The following is a 26,562-nucleotide window of genomic DNA, read 5'->3' as shown; positions in this document are numbered from 1 at the left end:
TCACGATTATTCGAGGACAAGGAATAGTCCGGTTCTCAGATTTCGCGGCGTAGAAAATGCCGCATTTATTGCAAGAGATAAATATCAACATAAGCAATATGCGTCATACAACGAGCAGTAATATACAACATGTACATATAGCTAATAGCGTTTGTTTCGCGCACGAGTTGCGATTAATCGAGAAATTCTCCACCGTGAGCCATCGACGGGACTCGGAAATTCGCGGCTCGTTTCTTCGTCCTCGTGCTCCTCTACTCAACTACACGTAAACGCTTAAGTAGAACATAAAACTCATAATGACATCGCGATGTTATCCGGACATGTCCAACTTTTAAGTATAATAGCGAATAAAATCATTATGACACATTAGTATGACTTTATTCACCCAACTTTTAAGTGATGAGTAAAGTCATTGTCATGAGTATTATGTTCTATCTGGACGGAGGAGGGACACCGCTTTAGGCAGTGGCGGCCGCCCGCTTCCTCGGTTCCAGCCTGATCTTGAAGCCCTCCGCCCGCTTGAGGATGATGTCGGCCTGGAGTCTGAAATCGGACTCCTTGATGTCCGATTTGACACGGAAGTTCCTCATGATCGTGGACAGGATAATCTTCAGCTTGAGCATGGCGTATTTGCGGCCCACGCAGGAACGCGGCCCGGCGGAGAACGGCACGAAAGCGTAGTAGTGACGATTGGCGGTCTTCTCCGGCAGGAAATTGTCAGGATTGAAGACTTCTGGATTCGGATAGATGTGTGGCTGCCGGTGCATCTTGAAAGTCGTCACTACCACCGTAGTTCCAGCTGGGATCGTATAGTCTCCCGACGCTGAAACGGCAATCGTAAATCTTTACGACTAGAACAAGTTTTCGTATATCGTGACGTTTATACGTCGTAATAAATTATACTATAACATTTAAGTACTGTCTGTAAATCTGCTCGATCAAGAAGTTAATAAACGCTTCACTAATAAATTAGGTATCTCGGAGTCGCGTGACATTCGCATGATTGACGTACGATATGCGCGTAACGCAAATTAATTATGTGCGGATATCTCGGCTTCGAGAACTCACCGAGCTTCAAGTCGGTATTGATCGTACGCGCGATGACAGGCACAGGTGGGTACATGCGAAGAGTCTCCATGAGGCATCGCTCGAGGTACTTCATCTCAAGGGTGTCTTGGAAAGTTGCAGGTCTGTCGCTATCGCCAAAGATTTCGTCGACTTCTTGGATGACCTGCTCCTGAATGTCCGGATGGCAGCCCATCATCGACAGGAAGAAGCTGGATGCAGCCGCGGTCGTGTCGTGTCCCTGCGAAAACGAACGACGGAATGGACGGGTTATCGAGGATCAATCTTCCGATCGCATCCGCGATACTCACCTCGAACATGATAGTGTCGACCTGTTCCTTGACCTCCTCGTCCGTCAGGATAGAACCGTTCTGACCGGCCTCCATCAACAAATCGAGGAAAGCTTGCCTCTTCTTCTCGCCAACGTCATTGTCATCCACGTCGAGATCGTCTTTCAGGCCGGCTGCCTGCCCGAAGGAAAGTCCTTCCACTGAGGTAACCTAAAGACAATATATTATACGTGATAATGACGGTCCATCGTTCGATGCGGCTTTTTAAAGATTCTGAAAATTACTTTAGCGGTCTTGGCGTTGCCATTTTGCACGGAGTCGTCGATAATATTGCGCTTGCCACTCTTGAACTCCTGCTTCTTGCGCGCAATGACCTTCTTCGTGAGCCCATGGATGATCTCCAACAAACGGATCTGATCTTTCCCGTATTTTGTGAGATTGAACAGCCAGTCCGGTCTGAGCCAAACCTTCGTGTGACGCAGGTGGAGAATGTCGCACATCCTAGGAGGCGATTAGACAACAACGATGTATCTCATATGTTCCAATATGAAAATATTTGAATATCCCAAGGAATATATTACGTAAAAATTTTGCTGCACGAAAATTCGTCGGTAATGTTATCTTTTATAAATCTAACGAGAAAGATCCCAGGATCTATGAATCCAAGATATTTTTTTGCTAAAAAAAAGCCGGATCCGAGAACATGTCGAGTAGAGAATCTATGATTATTAAACCGATTTCCGGTTAAACTTTAGTATCGCATAGAAAAAAAGAAGTGTCAAATCAAAACTTATATACTTGGATATATGCAACAATCTATAATCTTCTTATAAGAATTTTAACTTTGTTTTTGCTTGGTTGAACTATATATGTATAAAATACTTCATTCGAGCAAGTTTTCTTCGTTTAACGCAATATAATTTCATTTCAAGATTTTCACGTTGAAATTAAAGATATTTTTAAATCAAGAAAATTCTTTTTTTCTGTGCGATTGAAGATGAACTGTGCGCAAGATAATTTTTGATATATTTCTCATTCAGTCTTGGTTCTCAAATTGGATTCTGGATACTTGCTTCATAACGGCCATGGCGTATTCGAAGCCACTTCGGTCCTGCGTGGACTTGGAGACCCCCATGGCGGTTTCGAGGAGGATCTCGACGGTGCACTCGGACATGTAGTCGTGACAGTCGAATTCCTTGTCGCCCTCCTTTCGCATCCGTTCCACCACCGCACGTGAGTTGGCGTTAAAGAGGTCAATAAAGCTCTTGAGTACATTTAAGTGGAACGTCGGCGCGATCAATTTGCGATGGGCTCGCCATTTCGGACCTGCAACGAGTCATTTATTACCGATCTGGTTTTTGGGCCAAATGGGATTTCCAACTTTTCCGTCGCGAGTCTGTTCATTATATTTGTTCCGTTCAATTGTCATAATCGTGGAACAGATCTGATTGCGTTGTTAATATGTCGACCGTCGCTCGCAATCGGAGCTATCGAACTTCTTTCAAACGCTTTTAAAAGATAGAACAGAATCTTGCGTGATGTAAATAGCTGAATAATAATATAAAGTAAAAAGTGTGCTAATAATTTTCCAATTAATAATTTTTATTTTTAATTATATTACGCGCGACTTTTTATATCAGTTATATGACAGTGAAAGAATTCTACTGTGCCGAATGCGGAAAAATATACAAAAACGGCCGTTGGGTGGATGACAGAACGCAATAGAAGAAAATTCGAAGCAAAGGAAGGAAAAAATTTCACGGAGATGTATTTAAGTGTAAATTTTATATAAATTTCCTCCCACCCCCGTTGTATTCGGTGTCTCGTGAACTTTCTATCGAACACGCGGAAGTAGGAAGAAGAATAAGTGGAGGAGCCGGGGAGTAAGCGAAAGAGTCAGATAAGAGTCGTTCCAAACGCGCGCGAGAGGGACGGGGGAGAGACAGAGAGAGAGACAGACAGAGAGAGAGAGAGGGAGGGAGGGAGGGAGGGAGGGAGGGAGGGAGGGAGGGAGGGAGAGAGAGAGAGAGAGAGAGAGAGAGAGAGAGAGAGAGAGAGAGAGAGAGAGAGAGAGAGAGAGAGAGAGAGAGAGAGAGAGAGAGAGAGAGAGAGAGAGAGAGAGATGGTCGTAATTGTGTAACGAGATCCACGGAAAGAGCGCGATGCGCGCACGTTGCACGCGCGAGGACGGAGAACGGGGAGAGAAAGCACTGACGCGTGCAAATTTCCTTCCTGTTTTATGTCCCGTCGATTTTACTCTCGGACTGATTGCATTTCACTCTCCCTGACTGCCGCTCTTTTCTCCGCTCTCCTTAGATGCAAGTGCGTTTTAGGTCTCGTGCGACACACGCCGCGCGCATAGGCGTCGATCCTTTGACGTCTCTGCAGCTCTGCTCCTCCTCGATGTTCACCATCGAGGGGGTTGCGTCGCAAGTCGCAACCCTTTTGATTGAGCCTTCCTCTTTCGTTTCTCCGGGAAAATTGATTCAAATCTAACTTTTCCAACTTTGCGAAATATCAATTCCCTTAAGTTCTTAAGAAAGAACCGGTTAAGTCACCTGGTTGAGCGCTCAATTTCCCTATAGACATTAAATGAGGTAAGAAAGCTAGAAAGCTAACCGGCAAGTCGTGTTTACTCGCTTTTTTTCACGTGTTTCACATCGGAATCCCATATAATATCGTGTCACTATGGCGTTCGTTTTACCGTTACGTAAAAGTTCACCGTGGAACGGATCTGGATTCTGGATCTGTCGCTCTTAAAACCTTGATTATGATTTGTTTTTCCTTTGAATGCGTCGTCTGCAATTTCATGCATGCTGGACACATTAGTTTGTCAGAATATTGACAATATACCAATTTTTAAAAATTGTAAATTGAATACCAGTTTTTTAATCGTCAAATTTAAATAACGTCTTATATTCATCGCGTGTCTTTCTTTCTTAAATTATTTATGAAAGAGATATTATTTCGCGACGTGAGAAAGGAAGTTTCTTTGTTTGATATTTCAATTCGATCGATCCTTGCTCGTTGGTTTACTTGATTTAGTTGATTTCGCACTCTAATTTCACTCTCTCATTTCACAATTGCGAAACTCGATCGCGCGCGTGATCTAGGCAGTCGAGGGGCCTGTTACGAGGCCGTATATACGCGATAACAGCCAGAATTATGTGATCGTTATACAACCAATCATTACTGTAAAACTCGCGCGAAGTAATGCAGGAAAAAAGGGGAAGAGGAAGGAGGAAAAGAAAAAGACCGGTACGAGGTGTGCGCTGACGCCTTTGCCGGCGTGGATGTCGCGACTCGCGACGAGGCTCGCGAATTAACCGAGGCGATAGCACGCGTCGTTACGTGCACGCTGCGCTGTTACGCTTCGACGAGAGAGTTTCGTCCATGAGAAAAAAGTACTTTTTCTCGCGGTATCGAGAAAGTCGGCGATAAAAGTCCGCGCTGCATATCCGGCGGCGCGCGCGTTTTGCATCTCGCATTAGTTTTTTGTTCGCTCATGATGATAGAGAACTTGCTTTGACTTTCCGTGGAATGCCATAGTCTGAATTGTCTGAAACATCGGCTGTCAATAAATTTAATTGAGAGTGATGATCGAATAAGAGGAAAGAGACGCTTGATTGAAATTCCATGAAATTGTAAATGAATGATTTAAGTTTAGCCTGATGGGAATACCTGAGATTAATTAAATTTGAATAGCGGAAATTATTAGCACTTAAAATGGAGCTACATCAAATTTCATAAAACTGTAACCTTACGTTTATAATATATAATATGTTTTATAATAAAATTTTTTACATATGTAGGTATATATATATTCCAAAATTATTATGCAAAATTTTTCGAACTAAGTAAATGGGAGGTACGGTTTTCCAAACGTAACGTTAATCCAAACGCAAAACAGTTAAGTTATGTCTTAAGATGCTAATACGGCTTTGTGATTGGTTTATGATATCTTAAGATTGTACTCAAGACGACCTGAAATATAAGAACCGACTGTGAATATACTGTCGTATGTTATGAGAAGCCAGTTTTTCAGGAAGCAATAGATATTTGCATTTATGACTTTGAATTGACTGTGCGTAACCTTTTTCACTATTGTATCTCCCTTCTTTACAACTCCAAAGGAATATATTTGAATCAAATTATTTCGAATTTAATTAAATCGAACATACGTATCAGTCCGTACGATACGACAATTCAAAAATATTACCACAAGAATACTTTCGCGTTGAAGATAACACATATTTGCGGCTTATTAGAACTTCTTTTTGCAAAATTATATAACGTTTGTAATGAAAAATTACGAAAGGTGTAATATACATTCAACGGTGAAATTGAACGATGACTTACTTTCGGTTAATTGCATCGCGCGCTTAATGATAGTTTAATGATGATTGCTAACCCGAGGATAGTAATCTTTATAATATCCTTTTTGCATAGGCGGAAATTTATTTCACGAGCGACGAGCTTCGATACTGATAGCGAATGGCTAATACGTACCGGTGGAGATGAGGAGACCGTTTCCGAGCCAAGGCTGGAAGAAACGATATTCGGTGGACTTGTCGATGTAGACGTGGCTAGACAAGATGATCTCAACGTCGCGCGGGTCCATCAGGAAGACCAGCAGCTTCGGCCCGAGCCAGAGCTTGATGATCTGATCGTACTCGAAAGACTTTCTGTACAAGTTACGAAACATGGCTGGAACAGAGATATAAGGGTGCATGATCGGCCTGCTCGGGAGTTACGTGATTATGTGCGTGGCAAACTAGTCGCGCGGCGCAAAATCCACTCGGTCATCCAACCCGAGAGTCATAATAGGTAATACAAAAGATATGCAGAAAATATGTAGCGTAATTGTCAAATTAATTGAATCCAATCTCAAAATTATAGCGAACGTTGGAACGACGTTTAGTTGACGCGATTTGGAATGTTCGAAACCCGTTAACGCGATCTAAACTACGATATTTGTTCACAAGAATTTCTTTTATTTTGGATTATGGCAAGAATGAGAAATAATTTTAAAAATTTACTCCGCAAAAATGTAAAGTTGTTTAAATTTTATGTGAATATTGAGATCAAAGGATTGATTAATCTGAGATGTTGGAAAAATGTCCGAATTAGGATATTGATTTTATACGGGTTTTTACACGCAGTATCGCCTTACTGTCCGAACTTCCTAGGAGCAGCAGCGCATTTCCGATCACTGGCAGGCCTTCTGGACCCGGTATTTTTTCCGCCAGCTCGATCATATGGCGGCGTGAAATCTTGAAGTAGATGTAATACAGAACCAAAGCCGGTACCAAGAGAGACAAGAAAACGATAGACGCCGATGTACCGGTGGATGCCGCAGCGGCAGCGGATCCCGCTATCATTTCCGGTTCGGCCGCTGACATGATTTCTAAAAAAAAAAAAGAAGCGTTCGATCAAATCGCCGTTTATCCCGTTAGCGACTGCTAGAGCGTGAAATGCCGCGGGAAGGGGGAAAAATCAGAAACGCGGCGCGGGATAATTGATTAAAAATAATAATCGGGAGATTCCACCAGAATATAAATTTTGTTATCTTTCCGATCGGCGATTCAAGCCTCATCAATTTTGCACTTTTTTGAGAGAGCGTTTTAAAAATTCTTAGGGTAGTAGGATAGAGATACGAAATCGACGAAACTGGTTTGAACAAGAACCGCGTTCTTTTTCCCCCCCTAAAACTCGACGACAAAATTTACATTTGAGGATCATTCCAAAATTTATTACGATCCTTTATTTCTTGCGCCGCAATTGCGACAAGTAACGTCTGATTAGACGGTTTTACTATATTAGGCCACTAAAATCCTAAGCTCTCCGTGAACCAAGAGATATTGCGTCCCACTGTATTATCACAGACACGAGAAGAACCAGATAGGATCTTATAAGGCGTCTCTTTTATCCAACGGTCGGCCATTTCAAAAAGTGGACTATCCTATTCTTTTAATCCTTTTTCTTTTAACACCCACCTATATATGCTGGTCACGAATGCGCGAGTCGAATAGATCGAATTCCTTCAGTAAACCAACATAGAACTGATCTGTTTGCCTCCCCGGCATCCTTTATATGCGGCGCTTTCAACCACCACCATCGACGCCGTGTACCGCGAAGCTAATAAAGCGCCATCGACGTCTAGAAATGAATCTTTTGTTCTTCCGCTTTTTTCACTAAGTCACCTTGTAGAATCAATTAAAATACGTTTACTTAACAATCAGACTTCGTTCTGACTTTGTTCTGACGCAAAGCATGAAATAGAGTTTAATTAAAATGACTAGTAAAATTTGCATGAAAAAAAATAGCTTTGTCATCTCGAGAAACGCTTTACTCGATTAAAAAGCGAAAAGTTACCGAAATTTACCGTCTCGTTTCCCAATCGACTTGACGGTTTCGTTTCAAGTTCGTTAAAACTGCTATCAAATGATTTAACAATTAAGATTTTATTGAAGTAAATTTTACGTTTGAAGAACAAGATTCTAATATTCATTTTAATTCGCGAAAGATCTCTTCTCGTACACATAAGTGTTTCTCGCGTTTACAAAAAAACCGTGCTAATTCTTGTGCACCAGAATGTACTTATCCCACAGGAAATGATTAGGAAAAAGCATCATAATGAAACGTATTTTAAGATGTTATGTAAGGAATTGGCATCTGCAATTAATATTTTGCAATTTCCCGATTTCAGATTTCAAGATATAATTCTTAATTTTATATATCGTGTATTTCAAGCGTGGATATATTTCAATATATAATTTTTATATGCATGTGCATTCTAGTTGTTTAACAAACTCTGGCTGACGTGAATTTATTATATACATTTTTTGCAATATATCTTTTGCAGTGGTTTTAAAAATGCGTAGATATTAATTTTTATATTGTTAAATTAACTATGCATTTAATCGTGTGACTGTACTATTCTAGCTTCAATTTAAGACTACATTTCAAGACTGACGCGGGGCGTAGTTTGCTAAGCGAAAACATGTACATAAAATTCACGCAAAAGATATTATTAGATACAAAAGGTCTAGCTCTCTCGATCGTATATTGGCACATTTTCTACTTACTTGATCGTTATCATTAACAGTCATGATTTGATGTGTTTTTTAAATATTATTTATGATATGTAAAATTATCAAAATTCTATCCAAAATTTTTGGCGAATTAAATCGTCTGAAGTGGACTTTATACATGCTTTTAATCTAACCATGTTATCATAATATTTTAAAATATAATCTTAACATCTAATTATAATATTTAATGTGATATCAATTTAGTTTATTATTCAATTGATTTATCGCGCTATTACACTAACATATATTACCGGAAAGTTTATATCACAATATATTTTCGATACATCTATCTCTAAAATGACTGAAAAGAGAAAGAGGAAGAGAGAGAAATTAATTCCGCACATATCTTTGCTTTCGACGCTCCATCGCACAATCTATAAATTCATAATTAACTTGCGAACGGTTCAAGATATATTTTCAGAAAAAAATGCGTATGCCGCAATGAGTATTAATTCATGAACTTCGTGGTTTTTGTTACAATCGACGGATGCCCAGGTCATGGCGATGACCCAACGTGTCACCCGATGAGAAATTTGCTTCGTTCATTTTTGCCAGTTGTACATACATAATGCATAAGTATCAAAACAGAGCTTACGAATGTTGTAAACACAAGTGCAAGGTGCAAGGTGCACACGGTTTTTTTTGCAACATATACATATAATCGCATTAAGTCACCGCCGCGGTCGCGAAATTTACCTTTATTAATTAAATCAGAATTTAGTCCATTTTACCTACAGTAGATTTTCGTAACAAACACACATATGGAAAATCGCAAGTGGAATTTTTTATGCGCATATATTTGAAATCTCTTATAGTTAGCTTTAATGAACACTTTAGTTTAATGTCGATTTTGACGCTACTATACTCACAATCAGTATAGATAGTCAGTGTGATGTAATTGCCACATTGTCCATTGAGAGATTTTATTGAGGTAATCAGAAAATTATATATTGATTTTTCATGATTTTATTCGTTTATAATTATTAATTAAATTATTGTGAGCTTGATATTTTCATTATGATAATTTATTTTATTCTAGAAATTTATATGTATATGTCGCATATTTTCTCACATAAGATTACCATATTTAAAGTTGTCATTATCGATATGACTTAAAAATCTAACAATGGGATCTAACAGTTGAAGCTTAATAAGAATTTTTGGATAATGATAGAAATATGAAGAACTCCCTTGAATGTGTATGTCCCGTGTCTCGATGTACTTAAATATATATATATATATATATATATATATATATATATATATATATATATATATATTCCTTGTGTACATATCTCGATTTCTTAAATATTTTTCATATTGCATAAAATTGTAAATAGAACTTACTTGAATTCTAACACGAATTATAGGTCGTTTAAAATTAGCTTAAAATGGGCTATTGTTCCATCATATAAGATATATGTAGCAATATCAGCAATTTATTTCTGTTGATTATACAACTTTAAAATTCTCGAAAAAAATCTCTCCGAGCGCTAAAAAAGAAATGGCATATTGTACTTGTCTCATTGTCAGCACCACCAAAACGTACTACTACAGAATGACAATATGTAAATTTATGGACGTTGCGTGACTGCGTAAATTCAATCAGTTACGCCATCACATTAATTTTAAACTTATTACTATTCCGAATATTTCGTGTACATCTACGATAATATTCGATTTTTTATTTAAATCTACGTTTATCGTTGTCATCTGTGTTCGATTATTCATACAGATAAAAATAGAAAATTATCCACAAAGCACCTGTACAATAAAAATTATAAATATAATATTGCATTATAAGCTAACTATTCGGATATTTGTATCGATGGCCGAAACAATAACGTCTACACTTTTCAGTTATCCTCGAGCCTTATGGGCCCCTTGGTTAGTTACGAAAATTAACCCAGAACTTTAGTAGTATCTCGGTGTTTTCAGGTTACGATAAGGAATCGAATCTCCCGCCAACGACAGCGCAAAGGCAAATTGTCGTCGCAAGATGGCAGCAAGATGGAGACCATGCGGCGAGCTCAGGACTCAGGATGTTCCGATGTTCAGAAGCTGCTCAATCTCTGTCAGTGTCAGTAGTGTCAGTTGGTGTCAGTATAGTCATCAGTCACGTAAAGCGACAAGCGTCGCGAAGGCGGTGGAAATCAGTGCGCGGGTGTCGATCTTCTCCAGTCGACTTTTTGCACACGCGTTCGCGCCAGATTCGCGGAGCGGTGATCGAATAAAGGGGAAAAGGAGTATGCACCGCGTCGCGCCGATTCTCCGACGAACGTCCGGGATCATCGCATAGGTAATTCTCAACTTTCCGTTCCTTTCTGTCTCGCGTCGCGCCCGGTGAAAACGTCGTCCGACGTCTCGGAAACGAAAAGGGGGTCACCCCGCGGACGATACCGATCGCGAGATGATGAACGACCCGGTGCCCGGGCCCGGGCCCGGGCTCTGACCCCGCTCCGTTGCGCGACCCGTCGCCGTCGCCACGGAGCGGGGCCACGTGATCGGCCGCGAGCCGCGAATTGTTTACCGCGCGCTCGCGTGTCGCCTGTCGCCATGGCGACGTCGCGTCGCGCTGTCAATCCCGCAAGCCGCGAGCACGTGCTGGCGCGACTCTCCCAGCGCACGTCAGTCGACTTCGCGGGTGCGGAACCGCTGAAATCCCAGTTCGCCGGCTTACTCTTTCAACATCGTTCGTTTGATATTTTTCTTGAGCTACGGGCAGTGATACGGTGACTTAAGAACGACCGTCGGTCGAATTAGTCGCAGTGCAGAGCGACTTCGACTAAATTCCGATTAACTTGATCGGCGGCACAGACAATACCTGCACTAGTTTGTTAATATAAATAAAATTATTAATTTCTTGTCTTTCGATGTGTGAAAAATTAAATTAGAGACAGCAAATTATACATTTGGAAATTTGCTCTGAGCAATTTTCGAGTTAATAACTGATTAAGTTGGTCTGAGTTTGGTCGAAGTCGCTACGATTAATTCTGGTTGGCAGAAGCGAGCCATGGAATCATTATAATTTGAATATTTACATACTTATCTGACTATACGTTCCTTATTCTTAACCCTCAGTTACCTCACCTCACCTGGGTCTGAGAGACCCTGCACATTGTTAAAACGTGCAGGGGCTTTAAAACGTTCATAAAACCCTTGTATCTTTTTTTAGTCAGTACTGCGTCAACTTGAAAAAAAAGCAATCTTTTTCGCTTTTTCAGAAAAACACGTGTTCCTTTTTTTTTAAAAATAACATTTACATTTTTTAACTTGGAATAATTTAACTTGCACAGTCTTGTAGATCTTTAAAAGACGCATCGATTAAAAAAAAGACTTCGAATTGATGCATTTGTCTTAAAGATACAAGCTAAAGAAAACGATAGGGGTCTCTCAGACATGGTGAGGTAATATCGGGGTGTAAAAACGTAAGGTAACTGAGGGTTAAATCTTATCAGATACTAGTGCTTATGTTAATAATATAATAATTGTATCATTGTATAACACAATGCTGTTTAACAACTGCTGTTTCTTTCATCTCGCTAGTTTTAGAAAATTATATTATAATTGCGCCACATGTTAGGGATATTGTGAACTCAGCAGATTATCCATGGTTTCTTTGAGCAATTTTTGAAGTCAATTTTTTTATAATAATAGTAATGCCGAGACGATCATTATTTCAATTTTCATAGATTTCCATTAGATATTTCTGGAATGTAGGATGACGAAAGAGATCACGCGCTATTACTCTCCATTTTCGTAGAAGGAGCGATAAATTCTTTATCTTGTTGCCACATACTGATAATTTTGATGATGAAGAACTCTCTTCTCACCCATCCTTATCTAAATGTCAACGCTTACGAAGCAACTCCTAAACAATAAATGAAACTTTGCGTTATAAGTTATATTACAGCCAATGTTTCTGTAATCGCACTGTAGCTACTGCAATTCTTTAGTTACAAATCGTTCGAATAAAGTCTTGTTATTCGCTTTGCAATTCAAAAGCCGATATTTTATTATCCATCTCTAAACTTTAATTCCTAAAAGGCCTTTAATTTTCAGTTCCTGATTTAGAGTACTCGTTTTTCAACGTTTCCGTTTAAGAAGAGGTTTCCTTCAAATTGTTCGAGATTTCAAATATGACGGATAATGGTACGTCGCGCAGCTCACTCGAAAAAATGATCGTCAACGTCAAACGTTGTTGCGCGAAGTCTTCGCGCTGCGGACGCGCTTGCTTTGCTCCGCTCTTCTGTTCCCCATCGGTTTCCTCGGCTGCTGTTGCTTCTTCTTCTTTTGCTTCTTCTTCACGACCTTCGGCTTGCCCGAATCCGACGAGGCGTCGTCCGACGTCGTGCTCTCGCAGAAGGCGTCGCGACGGCACGTCCGCGTCCTCGTCGGCTTCGCGGCGATGGACGCCGCCGCGCCGACACCGCGGAACTTCCGGCGCGGCTCGAGCTTCCGCTGCGGTAGTTGCTTGGACGTCGTCGACGCGGCCAGTAGTTTCAACGAGTCCGCCTCGATCGTCAGGAGGGAGGAGGTTCTCGCGATTCTCGCGTCGTTGCCCCGGGAATTTAGATTCACCGCCCGTTGCCAGTCGAGCCTCGCGTTCTTCCTCCTGGACGACTTCCGTCCGTCCGTTCGCGCGGCTGCCTTCAATTGAGACCCATTCCGCCGCGACTTCTTCCGTGCCTTCCTCGTGTCGTCCTTGTCCGTGTCCTCGGCGAGCGACTGCGTTTTCTTGGATTGCGACCTGAAAAGACGATGCGCATGTTTTCACGTGTATTTTTTTTTCCTAGGATTCCGAAGAGAATCGATGCACGCGATGCGACAAACGAAAAGTAATTCCGACGTATGTCTATATCTAATTGCAACGAAACATGCAACGCGCATAATTTACGGACGCCGTGTGCGCGATAAGTCGAGTATATCGACTCACTTTAGCGTGACCTCGCCGTCCGTGGGATAGTGCATCAGAGCGTGTCTGGAGACACCCCAGCTCAACGGCGTCTTAGCGAATGCGTCGACGAGACGTTTCGCGTCGTTGCCCTCGGCGGCGGTGCTCGACACGCCCGTCCAAATCTGCTGTCTCAACGACGTTAGCTTGATTCTCACCTCTCGGCTCGTCGGCAAAACCGGCGACGGATTTCTCAGCGTTCTGAAAAATACGAATCAACCGCGTAATTCTACGAGCAAACGCATTCTTTATGACGGACGCTATCGTTCCGATTGATCGTGATTATTATTTAGAATAACAATCGGGAAGTTGAAGCTGAAGAAACTTTCAACGATTTTCTGATTGTTACCTTGTATACCTATATTGTCAAATATTTTTTTTTTTACATTTGTACATAACTCGAACAATATGCGCGCATAATTTGATATCGCGACATCACGGCTTAAATGTATACGGAAAACTTGCAACAATAGGAACAATAGGAATAATTGTACCGAAGACATCGCGGCTGTTGGCGAATCTTCCGGTGATCCTTGCGCGGTAGTAACTCCCCGAAAGACACGCTACGAGGTCTCACGATTTCCGGTAAGATCAGCGTCTCCTCCCGTCGTTCCTCTTTCTCGGTCGTCTCCCTCTCGGAAAGCTCGATTATCTCTTCGCGATATTCTTGCGTGCTTCTCCAGGCAACTGCGAGACACGCATGCGCGATATGATATATGCCGATATAGATATTTATTTCAATATTTTTGGATGTACCGTCGTATTCTCTTCCCTCGCTTCCGACGAAACTCTCGTCAGCCGAATCGGTCAGATCGCACAAATCGCTACCTGGATCCGTGGTCGGCAAGTCCATCACTGCCCGTCGTGTCTGTCGACAATATAATATCCACGATTTAAAGAATATTGCTATTTCCATGAAAAAGTATATAATCTTCGGACTTTGCGAACTTAAACTTCGGGATAATTATCGTAGATACCAAATTTCTCCTACGCTCCAAGTAAATTCTTCCCGCGACGTCTCTTCGTGCTCTCCTTCTGTAAAGACCAACGCTCCTCGGTGGAACGAAGGTCGGCGACGGTGGTGGCACGCAAAGATACCGGCGACGACCCGCCGGGAACTCTCCGCCCTCGCTGGACCACGTAGTATCCGTGTACTCGGCTCTTTCCTCTTCCGACGACAAACTTTCCTGTGAGATGTCTCCCTCGTTGCTAGAAAAATTCGATAGCTCATATAAACTGCTTGGAGAGATTAACATAGGACAGATGAAATACGAATTATTGGAAGGAATGTATACCTTGAATAGTCAGTTAAATCGATATTGGTAGGCTCCTCAGCACTGGACCCTTCCTTCGTCAATCTGACAATAATCTTATTTCGGAGTCTTTCCTGTTGGTCCACGTTTGTATCATTGAGGGTTCGTCCTGATAAAATAGAATTAGCAAATTAAAATCTTTGGATGATATATAATTTGTAAGAGCCTGCGTAATATAAATTTTTTATAATTTTCAAGTGTCTCTAAAGTCACAGCAGGCCGATGAGATTTATTGGACCAATTTGATATTACTTACCATGATATATAATCCATCCGAGAAAATGTACGCGTAAAAATCGAATAGATTCGTAAATAGATTTTGTTTTTTTATTTTTATATCGTATGTGTACGATGCCTACACTTTTTTTTTTTTTTAGAAATTCGTTGTTTGAATAAGGATAAGGCGAATAAAGCAAGAAATAAAATTCGAATGCTATCGTTTCTTTTTTCGAAATGTGATCGAAATATTAAACTGACAGTGTGTTACCTTCATGGGATCTTGATCGTAAAAATCGAGCAGGGTCTCGCAGAATGCCCTGCCGATCTGCTCGTAGTCCCGAATGGAAAAATGCGTTCCGCATCTAGAGCCGATTTTGGTGCCGCCCATAGAAGCCTCCATGGTGTAACTGTTCTGCACGCCCATCGACCATACAACCACTCTGCCCGTACCTTCTTTCCCCTTCTCGACGTGAAATTTACAATTCTCGAAGGAGAACTGGAACCAGAGAATCAGAAAACGGAATTGCCAATGTAATTCGACAATAAATAGCGGTAATTAAAAGAAAGATCATTATAATCGAACAAAAAGTTCCGCGAGAACGATTGATTTCACTTTAACTTGAAAGAATTCAAATTAAGGGATTAAATAGCACGATTTCCGATATCTCGAGAGACACGTGCGTTTACGTTACCTTATCCGCTGCGTTTTTGTGAAGCATCAGCGGAAACACCTGCTCCGACAGCCTCCCGCTGCATCCGGTCCTCTTGCTCTCGCAACCGTAGGCGAATATATTGTGCTTCCTCGAGTGAGCGTGGAGATCGCAGTATATCGCCACCCCGCATTCCTCGAGGAGCCTCCGTATCATTAGCTTCGTATGCCAGACGGACGGATAGCTCTCCCGCATCACGGTCCTGTACTGCCGGTTCAGATCCTTCCCGGACAGGGAGCACCGATTGTTGCCCACTATGACGCCGTCCGGATTTAGCATCGGCACCAACTTGAAGACGAATCTCTCTCTGAGTTCCTACGATGAGATCGCGCGCGACCTTAGGTCAATCGTTAAGCTTCACGGCGTGAATCTCTCCGACATCAAGCGAGTTTCGTTCAACAGCGATATTTTAATCGTCCGTTAAATCGCGCCCGCGTGGTTGATATCTCTATCTTGGATCTCGAGCCGTTTCGGACCGATACTCATCTATAGAATTGCGAAATCACGTCTTACTCTGGCTCGGTTCGTGTCGCCGGTGAGGAAGTCGATGATGCCCTTCATCGTCCAGCTCGACGGCGTCTCGCCGGGATGCACCCGGGCCGTGATAACGACGCCCCGCTTCCTGCGCACCTCCTCGTCGTTGGTCGGCGCGGTGATCGTCAGGTAATACACGCCGTTTCCGGCCAAGCTGCGGCACAGCAGACGCAGCTTGGCGAATCTCGTTTTCGCGGGGTCGGCCACGATTTTGCCGAGATATTCCTGTGGCACGTTTATGCGGGCGCAATTAGAGACCCGGGAGAGGTAGACCGAGATTTAATCTACTGACGGAATACGTAATAACTATACAATCGCCGAGACTGGGAATCGTTCGCGATGCTATTCGCGATTGTAATCGCGATAGGAGCGAGCAGAATAACGTGAAACAAATACCACTTTGTTCCATCACGATACCGTGGGGGGGCAGTGTGGTCTAGTGGCATTTGTGAGAACGTTCCGCGCAATAATTACTAAAAGCAATTCTAATTTACTCATACGTTGCTTTCTTGAGCGAAATGAGAATTGACGAAAATATAGTGAAATACCAGCGTTACTTTCAGTTACTTAGTCAGATATAATATTTTTTATAAGATTGCGGGGGTGCATAAGCGAATTTTCAATACCGTGATCGTTTTACCTGGAGATCGGTGTAGGTGTACGGGTAGCAGTGCGCCAAATAAACGACGTCACGATCGTGAGGGAACGAGATATTGAACGTGAGCGTGTGTTTTTCTTTCTCCTCGTCGCTTCTGTAATTATTCCGTGTTATTTTTTTTTTTTTTTACCACATCGCGGGATTATCGTTGGAATAAGGAGTTTTCTTACGACGAGTCGTTGTTTCGGTAATACGTGATGTTGTCGCCGCATCTTCTCCATCCTACGGATCGAGTTCGAGCGTCTTCGGTGGAGTAAAGAAGAGGCTTGAGCCCTTCGTTGTAAAGGCTCTCCTCTTTGCACATATTTACGATTGAAAACCTGCAATCGTAACAATATATTTTTCAGAGAGTGAATTATATAAGCGATTTATATCACTGTTTTTTAATTCTCATAATTAAGGAAATTGAAAGCCCCGCGCGATTAAAAAGTCTGAAGCATACAAAAGAGCTAATAAATACAAAAAGCTAACAAACTTATGTCGCACAAATATCTGAATTGTATTGTATATGTTCTTAAATCTGAATTAAATTAAATTGGTTGGTTTTTCTCTGTCGATCGGTCGTTCGCTCGTATACCTGTATGTGATTCTGCTTCTCGTATTGGATACCTTGAAGTAGTACCACTGCGTATGCCTCTGCGTGTAGAGATCCCTTCTCAGATAGAGCTGGTAATACGTATCGGTTATTTTCACCACTTTGCCGAGGTTCCCGGACTCGAACCGCGACTCAAACCGCAAATCCGTGCTGTCGTCCTTCGGCCGGGGCATTTCGGCGACGAAGAAGATGTCGTTCCCGTTGGGGCACGCGGTCGATTCCCCAGGGAAATCCGACGGGAACGCCGTGCTCCCGCCCACGCAAGATCGGCTAAACTGCAGAGATAACAAACCCCCGTCTTTAAAAGTCCTGCAGATTCGCAAATAGAGGATTTTTTTTCAATTGGTTTCGCGCTTTAACTCGAACGAACTTGAATCGATCAAATATACGTTGCTTTGTAAGAAAGAATTTGATTATATCGGGACTTACGTAATTAGTGACGTTAGTTGGACAGTAACGAAATATCACCGTTCCAAGCTCGTCGCCGATCGGCTTGGGTCTCGGTTCCTTTCCGGATGAAACGTAGAAGGCTTCCGGCGTGGTAGCGTTGTACTCTATGTGACGAACTCTTTCTGGGATCACCTGAGAGATCGTTATCTCGATTAATTATATAATTACAGGGTGCCAGTGTAGCTTCGCATAATAACGGTGTAAAATAAATTAATGACTTTATAATATGTCTCCGTAACAAACTTAAAAGCATTTCCTATCAAAATCATAATTCGTGCGTGAGAGCAATTAACATTATACACGGTGAATCATACGGGATACGCGGCAATTTGTCTTCGAGAGAGAAAGGTTGGCTTACGATCTCGAGATAAAGTTACGGAAGAAGTAAAACGTAAAAGGTGCAGGTGCGTTAATTTTCACCTGGCACTCGGTCGGCCACCTGGCCGCTTCCTGGATGCTTCCATCGACGATACAGCGCGCGTCGAGTACCGCACGAAGGGCCTCCTTCGAGTACCGATGCCTAGAAAGACCCAAAGGTATCGCGAACAATGCCGATTCCGCGTCTCGTCTCAGAGCCGAGCTCTCGTAACGTTCCAGTTGAGACACTTGCAAGTCCTGCGGTGTTAGATCAGAGAGCGTGCTACCTGCGTCGTTAAAAAATAAAAATCTTATTCTCGTCATTACTGTCGAAACAAAGTTACATGTTTGTTTTAAATATAATTTATCCTTTATCTCGCGCTTCATTTGTCAATGAGAAAAGGAACTTCGCGGCAATATTCCAAATTTTGTTTGTTAAATTATAATCGAAATCGATGTTTGCGAAAACAATTCGAAAGTTTCCTACCGCACGGAATATTCCGAGTGACTTCTCGATTGTCTTGATTATGTGCGTAAAACGTTATAATGAGAAATACAAGTGAGTTTTTTTTTTTTATAATCGAACAAATATTGTAGACGATCATGCTGATCTGCAAACTAAATTATCCGCGAGGTAGTGCGCGTCATAATGACAGGTTTCGCAAATTGGCATTAAGTTTCGAGAGAATTAAACGCGATCGTATGTTGCACACGGTAGGAAATCGATGGTCGAGTACAATGTCCGTAGGTTCGCGACCTCGCACCTCGCCGACACTTGGATTATGTATTGTTATACGAACGCGTATCACGCTTCCTTCTTCATTTTATATCACTTAATCTGTGTGTTATACATATAGTATTGTGTGGGTGCGTTTGTGTGTGTGTGTGTGTGTGTGTGTGTGCGCGCGCGCGCGTGCGGTCGCCCTATTTATTTATCTATTAAAATTTATTTATTATAGAGAGAGAATCAATGTGTTTGTCGGATAAGCAACGATGCTGATTTTGCCGTTAGTTCTGTACCGTCCGCCAATTATCCTCGTACTGTTAGAGTTCACCTGGGATAGGTTGAACCGGAAACAGCATAGCCTGGAGCTCTCTCACTCTGCTGCTCGACACCGGCTTCATCATCCTTCGTTATCTCTCGTCGTTCTCGTCCTCGTCCTGCTCGTCGCGATCGTCAGCGTCGACGGCGAGCGTCGGCGACGACCTTCCGCCCTTAGCATTCTCGTGCCAATCCGTGTAGTCCTCCCTCGTCGGCACTTCCTCCCCGAGAAGATACTTGACAATCGGATTCTTCATCCCCGCGTTCACGTTCTCGCGATCCACATGTCAAAAATCCAAATCACTTTTCGCAACAGAACGTGTCGGACGATTTTAAATCCCCAGCGCGCTTTAAATGATCCCCAGATCCTTTTCTCTCACAGTTAATCGCAGTTAATTAGGATAGCTCGAAATGCTATTTGCCTTATCGAAACGCAAATCTACGTGACGCTTTATTTATTCAACGCTCTTATCAGTGCAATAGTGCAAAGAGGACTTGTCCATTTGTCAGAGGGAAATACATCTGCTTATACGTATACTTATTAGCTGCTCTGTCAAAGCGTACTTTGTAAATTACTATTTCAAATGGCAGTGATTATATGTAATTGAAATTGATCAGAAAACAGACCTTGAACGAAATACGATTGCTTTAGAGCTTTAACGACGAAACGTCACGGTATTTCTTTTTTTAATTTTTTCCTAATACATATCAACTCTCACTGATCGATCGAAGACTCGTATAAATAATATATACAAGTGAATAAATCGGGGGGTGTCGAGGACGAACAGACGAGCGGTTCACCGAGGTGCCGACGAGAGGGTACAAGTTATACTAGGAGAGCTCCGCCAGACTTAGGGGTAGATTCGACCTGGCGAACGCGCGGAAAGGAACCTGGCCCATTGCTGAAGACATTCAGCGGAACGTTCCCTGGATGATTGCCTGACAACCGTCGCGAATCGTGGGCGGAGCCACCCTCGGAACGATCGTTCGTTAACCGCTCTTCGTTTCGGAAGGCCGCCGGCGCGGCTCATCGATATAATATCTCGTCGGTAACTCGACTCATTCTATCGAGGTTTCCGAGGTAAGCGACGCTCGTGGAGAGCTCCGTTGATCGGAAACCGGCGGCGAGAGCCTCCGTTTAAAGCGCGATAATAGATCCGATCGGGGGAAATGATCAAGAGCGAATTAACCTGAGAAGAAGGGGAGAGAAGCAGCATTGTTGATCCGAGTTTTCTTTCGTGGGTGATGCTTCTTTAGCAGAATTATGCTAATTTTAATACACGACTGGTGGTCATCCGTTCGGCGCCTGATTTTTCAGTGACGCTATGATGATGATGGTCACTGGTGACTGGCGCTATCGAAAGATGAATGCCATGTAATGTAAAAAAAAAATTTTGAATGACATAAATAAAGTAAAGTAAAACGTATGCTGTCCCCATGACGATATAATCTTACTTAATTATATTATGCAATATATTTTATTATTATACACTTGTGATAATAAAACCTCTACTGTACACGGTAAAACGTACAAAACTCGGTCAACGTGTTAATTGCCCGTCGACGTGTTATATTTTAATTTAAAGTTTAGCTTGTTGCGCGAAATAGGCGATGAGTATTTTGCATGAAAGAGCATTTCTCAATATAAGAGTTCTATCAACGAAAGATTAATGAGTGATATATTATATTTGGAAAGGCATTTCGTTATTCTGTTAATTAGAAATGTTATTTATAATAGTGACATAGTAAATCGCGATTTAATCGTAAATATGTAAAATTTCCGACTCTCATATGTACGTTTACATCTTTTTGCATTTTTTTTTGTTTAGAGTTTAGATCTTGCTTTTTCCTTTTATTATTTTCTTTTATCCAGACGATTATCTTTTTATTACGTTTACGTGAAACTTTTACATCCTGCGTCATTACTAAATTTTAATAAGGCTGGGAATAATTTTCCAAAGAGATAGATATGCGAAGAGAGATCGCGGTAGATAACGATCTGTATATAAGGGTTGCTACGTAAGATAGTGCCTACCTACCTGGCCGTGCCGGGTTTTCCGGATTATTGATCAATCAACGCGCGTCGGACTGAAGAGAACGGAACGTTTTCAGTTTATATCTCGGGACCGATCGATGGGATTCCAATTGATAGAATTAAGCTGGCAAGCTGCCGCCAGAAGTTCCATCGAACGCACACGCGACCGTCGACTTTTAACAGTCAGGATAATGATGGTGCTATAAATTGCATACGAAACGAGCGTCGAGCGCATCAGTACGATTCTCAGATTGAACTGTCAGACTTTTCTCGCGTTCCAGTTCTTTGCACCTTTCGTTCGACAGACGTTCTTTCTCTCACGTGAATATTTGGTATCGGTGAATGTTTCAAACGCTTTATAAGTATTTATATTTTTTTAAGAGTTTTATAAATATTAATATAATATTTATACTATTGGAGTTTAATCTTCGATTGTTACGTTGCTATTTTTTGATATCAAAACTGTTAATTGAAAAAGCAATTTTGCACAATCGTAATTCTATAACACTTGTATAATTGTCTCGCGATATTAATTCTAATCTCCCGGCGTGTATTAAGTCGATAGTGACATATGTTTCTTTATTCCAGATAGGAGCATTCGCAAGTCTTGTTTAAGAATAACCGTTTGGAATATTATTCAACATGGGACGTACGGTAACCGTCGCCGTTTGTACGTTGAATCAATGGGCGATGGACTTCGATGGGAATACCAGGAGAATTTTACAGAGTATACAAGAGGCGAAGGACGCCGGTGCCACTTACAGGAGCGGTCCCGAGCTAGAAATCTGGTAATTAGATCGAAACTGATCTTATTTATTTGTAAAAGTGTTAACAAAATGTTATTAGCCGGCTTATTTGGAGGAATATATTTTCTATAATGATATTACGAAATCTTTTTATTCGTACAATTATGAAATTAAAATTTATAAAATTGCAATTTTGCTTTCATTATTTTTATTATTTGGTCCAACAGCGGTTACAGCTGCGAAGACCACTTCTACGAATCAGACACGTTGCTCCATAGCTGGGAAGTTTTAGCGACCATTCTAAAGTCCAGCGTTTGCGACGATATACTGATAGACGTGGGCATGCCGGTGATGCACAAGAACGTGACGTACAATTGCAGGATAGCCTTTTTGAACCGACGGATTTTGCTGATCAGGCCGAAAATGCGGCTCTGTGAAAACGGCAACTACAGGGAAACCAGATGGTTCTCCCCTTGGACAAAAGTAACGAAATGCAGGATAACACTGTGATCGTTTAAAATGTGTCGCCTGGATGCGCGATAATACGTGATGTCTTTTTGTATTAGGAACGTACGGTCGAAGATTATTTCCTGCCGCGAATGATTTCGCAAATCACCGGTCAGACTGTAGTGCCATTCGGTGACGCGGTTATCGCGACGAGGGACACGTGCGTGGGTTTCGAAATATGTGAGGAACTTTGGCACCCATCCAGCAATCATATTCCGATGTCATTGGACGGCGTAGAAATTATTGCGAACGGTAATCATTATTACAGGATGCATTTGACAATTTTTACAACTGACGTAGATTTTATCTCCGTCTTCTTTCGTTTTCCGTTTACTTCCTACTTTTTTATTCCTCTAAAATTAAGACAGTTGTCAAAGGATATAAGAGATCAAAAGATGAGATTGTACGCTCACTTTAAAATTGCTTTACTATTTTTTCTTCATCGTTTTTCTCTGAAAGGAAGCGGTTCGTACTTCGAGCTTCGCAAGGCCTATATCAACGTGGATCTCGTCAAGTCGGCTATGTTCAAGGCTGGAGGTTGCTATATGTTTAGTAATTTGCGCGGATGCGACGGCGGCAGGCTGTATTTCAACGGTGGTTCCAGCATCACGCTCAATGGCAATATATTAAATCGCGGACGGCAATTCGCTCTCGAGGACGTGGAAGTGACCGTCGCCACATTCGATCTCGAGGATATAAGGTAAAGGGTTTGATGTGGATTCTGAATTTTACCGCTTAAGTGGTGTCAATGCTTGAGAACTCTATCAAGCAGTATTGAGCATCGACATCCGGGTGTTAATGCAATTTATTTCGAGATAATTGGAACCCGTATATTCCACACATCTATCTTGGGTAATAACATAAAATAGAAAATAATGTAGCGCAACGCTGTATTATCCCTTTCTAGGAATTACCGAAACAGCCTCAGATCGCGTTCGCACGCGGCCGCTGCGTCGCCTAGTTATCCACGTGTGAAAATCGACTTCGCGCTCACGCCAGAAAATCTCGTCTCGAATCCACCGGATCGACCGCTCGACGGAGTCCAAGATGTGTTCGGCGACGACGACGGGCACTCGAGTCTCGTGTATCACACCGCGGAAGAAGAGATCGCGATGGCACCCGCCTGCTGGTTGTGGGATTATCTGAGGTGTGCGAATAGGATCAAGATACTTATTTCTTATTGTCATCATAATGAGCTGCTTAAATGTATAATTAGTTGAAAAATATTGGTGTATATATCGTGCCTGTTGCATTATTTAACGATATTGCGTGTTTACGTTTTAGACGATCCTGCCAAGGTGGATTTTTCTTACCACTGAGCGGTGGCGTCGACTCGGCATCTTCAGCTTGCATCGTATACTCGATGTGCGAAATGATCGTCGAATCGGTTGGTAGAGGAGGTAAGGCTCGGCTACGCTCTTCTCCTCTCTAACTACGGGAGTCTCTTTCAAATTTCGGAAATTGTATTTCGTATTCAGATACACAGGTCTTAGCGGATATCAGGAAGATTGTCGGTGATTGCGAATACTTACCGGTAGATCCGAAGCAATTGTGCAACACCATCTTGGTCACGTGTTATATGGGAACGGAGAATTCGTCGGCGGAGACCAAGGCTCGAGCGGCCGAGTTGGCCGGTCAAATAGGGTCCTATCATCATGGGATAGTTATTGATACCGCGATATCCGCGATTTTAGGCATCTTCCAACAGGTTACTAAGCTGACACCGAGATTCAAAGTGCAAGGTGGTTCGCCTAGAGAGAACTTGGCCTTGCAAAATGTACAGGTAATTGCTCTTTGATCCTGACGGAACCAACATCTTGATTATCAAATTACACGACTCTATGCGTACAACCTTGCTTTCAGGCTCGGTTACGAATGGTGATCGCTTACTTATTCGCTCAATTAATGTTGTGGGTCAGAGGCCGTCCGGGTGGCCTCTTGGTATTAGGTAGCGGTAACGTAGACGAGGCCTTACGCGGTTACCTCACTAAATATGATTGCAGCAGCGCCGACATCAATCCTATCGGTGGCATAGCAAAGAATGATCTAAAAAAGTTTCTCATGTTCTTTAGGTGCGTTTGTATACGAATGATGGTATACACCTATACACAGCGATTCTTAATACTAATACTCGAATCCGGAGCCGAAAACAAGAAAAGAATATCACGTGAACGTTTTAATTAAAGAAAATGTTCAAGGTGCCTTCCGTTGTAATGCATATTGTAGGATTGTCTTTAGATTGATTTATTACAATTCAGAAATTGAAGCCTAAATTGATGTGAATGTTGCAATTATTTTATTTCAAATGACATCTTAAAATATTTAATAACTTTATTTTCACATAATTAAGAATCGCTCTGTATATTACGATGTCAAATACTTGTGCATAAAACTCAAGACGGTAAAAGTTATACCCCGCATTTGAATTTTAGACGTAAATACGGAATATCCGCTTTGGACAATATCCTGGAGGCGCCACCCACCGCGGAATTGGAACCGCTGCAAGCTGGACAACTTGCACAGTTGGATGAAGTCGACATGGGTATGACCTACAAGGAATTGTCAGTTTTCGGACGGTTAAGGAAACAGAATAAAGCCGGACCTTTTACAATGTTCTGCAGACTTGTGCACATGTGGGACCATTGTACCCCGAAAGAAGTGAGTGTGCGCTCCTCGTGCAAGATTCTAATCGAGTCATTTAATTTCTTTTTGAGTAAATTTGAAGAAAAAAATTTCTTATCTCAGATTGCCGATAAGGTAAAGCACTTCTACAGATGTTACGCTATAAATCGTCACAAGATGACGATATTGACTCCGTCCTGCCACGCGGAGTCATACAGCCCCGACGACAATCGATTCGATCACCGGCCTTTTCTGTATAACCACTCGTGGAAGTGGCAGTTCGCGGCGATCGATGAACAGGTGAGAATTATGCCGGAGAAAGTTGACGCTCACCTCGCCTCGAGTTCCAAAGCGTCGGAATGCGAGAGGAAACGCCGAGTGACCGAAGTAACGCCGCGATTAGAAGACTCGTGCGAAAATGCGACGCGTTATGGAAAGCAGTCTTGCATGCATCGTGGAACTTGGCGTGTCGTGCGCAGAATTGCTCGTAGAGCCTGAATTTTCCTATCTCGACGGGGTTTCCTCGTCGAATCCAATTCGTGTCAGCGACGAGAGCCAGCCGGAATTAGACAGTATGTTAAAAGATTTCCGAATGTTTCGACATGAGGGTTAGCAAGCGAGTAGTTAATATGCACATAACACGGCAAGTATAGTATAGAAAACACAACGTTAACGTGTAACGACACCGTCGATACCTCTTGCTACCCTTGGGAAATGATTTTCTATAATTTAACACTCAAGACGGTCGAATTCCTTTCAGGTAAAACGACTCAGCAGCGAAGAGAAGCCGTCCAGACCGCGTAAGGGTGCTCCGAAAGTGCCTGCCAAGCCCAGATACATGCCGTTCAGCTCCGTGATCAGCAGTGAGTAAACAAAACAAAGTGCGCGCATTAACGAAGCACGTCGAGCACAACGCATTTCGGCCGATGAAATCATCAAAATATTCGGCGAAAGCACCCACCGAAAAACCCACTCCCCCCGGAGCTGCACGTAGGTCAAGTCAAAATGACCGGCCTCGAAATTTCGTACGCACCTATACCACCGCGGTTATCGAGCTTCTCGCCGCTTTTATCGAGGAGTCATCACCGGCATCATTCTCTGTTGCAGATAAAACGCATCCTGGAGTAGTAGTTTAACCGTAGCCGTAGCACTCTCTTATCGTTTTGACATTGCAGCGCTGCGATAAATGGATGTGACATTTCGCTCTTTCGATTGTCGTGGACCTTTTGATCGGCTCTGGTATTAATATTTAGGTAATCTCCGCGAGCGAACAGCAGCGAGAAAGATATTTTGTGACATTTTAAATATGCGAAAAAGTAAATCTATTAATAAAGAGTACGATATAAAGATTTTCACATGTAAATTCTTATC

The 26,562-nt window shown here is 42.2% G+C and overlaps 3 protein-coding genes across 6 annotated transcripts; 1 reads left to right on the top strand and 2 right to left on the bottom strand.

Annotated features, from left to right (window-relative positions):
- Positions 1 to 32: 32 nt before the first annotated feature.
- Positions 33 to 7,509, bottom strand: Cyp4g15 (Cytochrome P450 4g15). Its single transcript, XM_077424765.1, has 8 exons — positions 7,352 to 7,509; positions 6,529 to 6,762; positions 5,865 to 6,062; positions 2,429 to 2,681; positions 1,640 to 1,856; positions 1,377 to 1,565; positions 1,069 to 1,306; positions 33 to 823 (listed from the first exon to the last, which is right to left on the bottom strand). The coding sequence occupies exons 2-8, from the start codon at positions 6,755 to 6,757 to the stop codon at positions 459 to 461; spliced, it is 1,689 nt and encodes a 562-aa protein (XP_077280891.1). The 5' UTR covers positions 6,758 to 6,762; positions 7,352 to 7,509; the 3' UTR covers positions 33 to 458.
- Positions 6,046 to 26,542, top strand: Nadsyn (NAD synthetase). 4 transcript variants are annotated; one of them, XR_013259969.1, is made up of 14 exons: positions 6,046 to 6,182; positions 10,388 to 10,748; positions 21,905 to 22,104; positions 22,290 to 22,545; positions 22,629 to 22,821; positions 23,029 to 23,269; positions 23,477 to 23,716; positions 23,854 to 23,969; positions 24,048 to 24,352; positions 24,433 to 24,641; positions 25,002 to 25,227; positions 25,315 to 25,491; positions 25,952 to 26,216; positions 26,299 to 26,542. XR_013259969.1 is itself a non-coding variant. In XM_077424762.1 (14 exons), exons 3-14 carry the CDS (start codon positions 21,959 to 21,961, stop codon positions 26,325 to 26,327), a joined length of 2,241 nt encoding a protein of 746 aa, XP_077280888.1. In that variant the 5' UTR covers positions 6,046 to 6,182; positions 10,388 to 10,748; positions 21,905 to 21,958; the 3' UTR covers positions 26,328 to 26,542. The 4 variants fall into 4 exon arrangements, 3 of the variants coding, with proteins under 3 accessions (XP_077280888.1, XP_077280890.1, XP_077280889.1); XM_077424762.1 differs by having other exon boundaries at positions 25,952 to 26,054; XM_077424764.1 differs by lacking the exons at positions 6,046 to 6,182; positions 10,388 to 10,748 and adding an exon at positions 10,995 to 11,181 and having other exon boundaries at positions 25,952 to 26,054.
- LOC143907805 (uncharacterized) lies at positions 11,917 to 21,898 on the bottom strand. Its single transcript, XM_077424795.1, has 15 exons — positions 19,295 to 21,898; positions 18,303 to 18,526; positions 17,862 to 18,014; positions 17,415 to 17,707; positions 17,008 to 17,157; positions 16,820 to 16,931; positions 16,159 to 16,404; positions 15,628 to 15,960; positions 15,204 to 15,431; positions 14,699 to 14,790; positions 14,381 to 14,612; positions 14,160 to 14,271; positions 13,898 to 14,090; positions 13,386 to 13,604; positions 11,917 to 13,199 (listed from the first exon to the last, which is right to left on the bottom strand). The coding sequence occupies exons 1-15, from the start codon at positions 19,365 to 19,367 to the stop codon at positions 12,641 to 12,643; spliced, it is 3,219 nt and encodes a 1,072-aa protein (XP_077280921.1). The 5' UTR covers positions 19,368 to 21,898; the 3' UTR covers positions 11,917 to 12,640.
- Positions 26,543 to 26,562: the final 20 nt, after the last annotated feature.

This window comes from Temnothorax americanus, unplaced genomic scaffold (assembly GCF_048541705.1).
Source record: "Temnothorax americanus isolate GAGA-0224 unplaced genomic scaffold, ASM4854170v1 Scaffold9, whole genome shotgun sequence".
In the NCBI taxonomy this organism is placed as follows: Eukaryota; Metazoa; Arthropoda; class Insecta; order Hymenoptera; family Formicidae; genus Temnothorax; species Temnothorax americanus.
The sequence above is the reverse complement of the archived record's forward strand: the minus strand, read 5'-3'. Positions and strand labels throughout refer to the sequence as shown.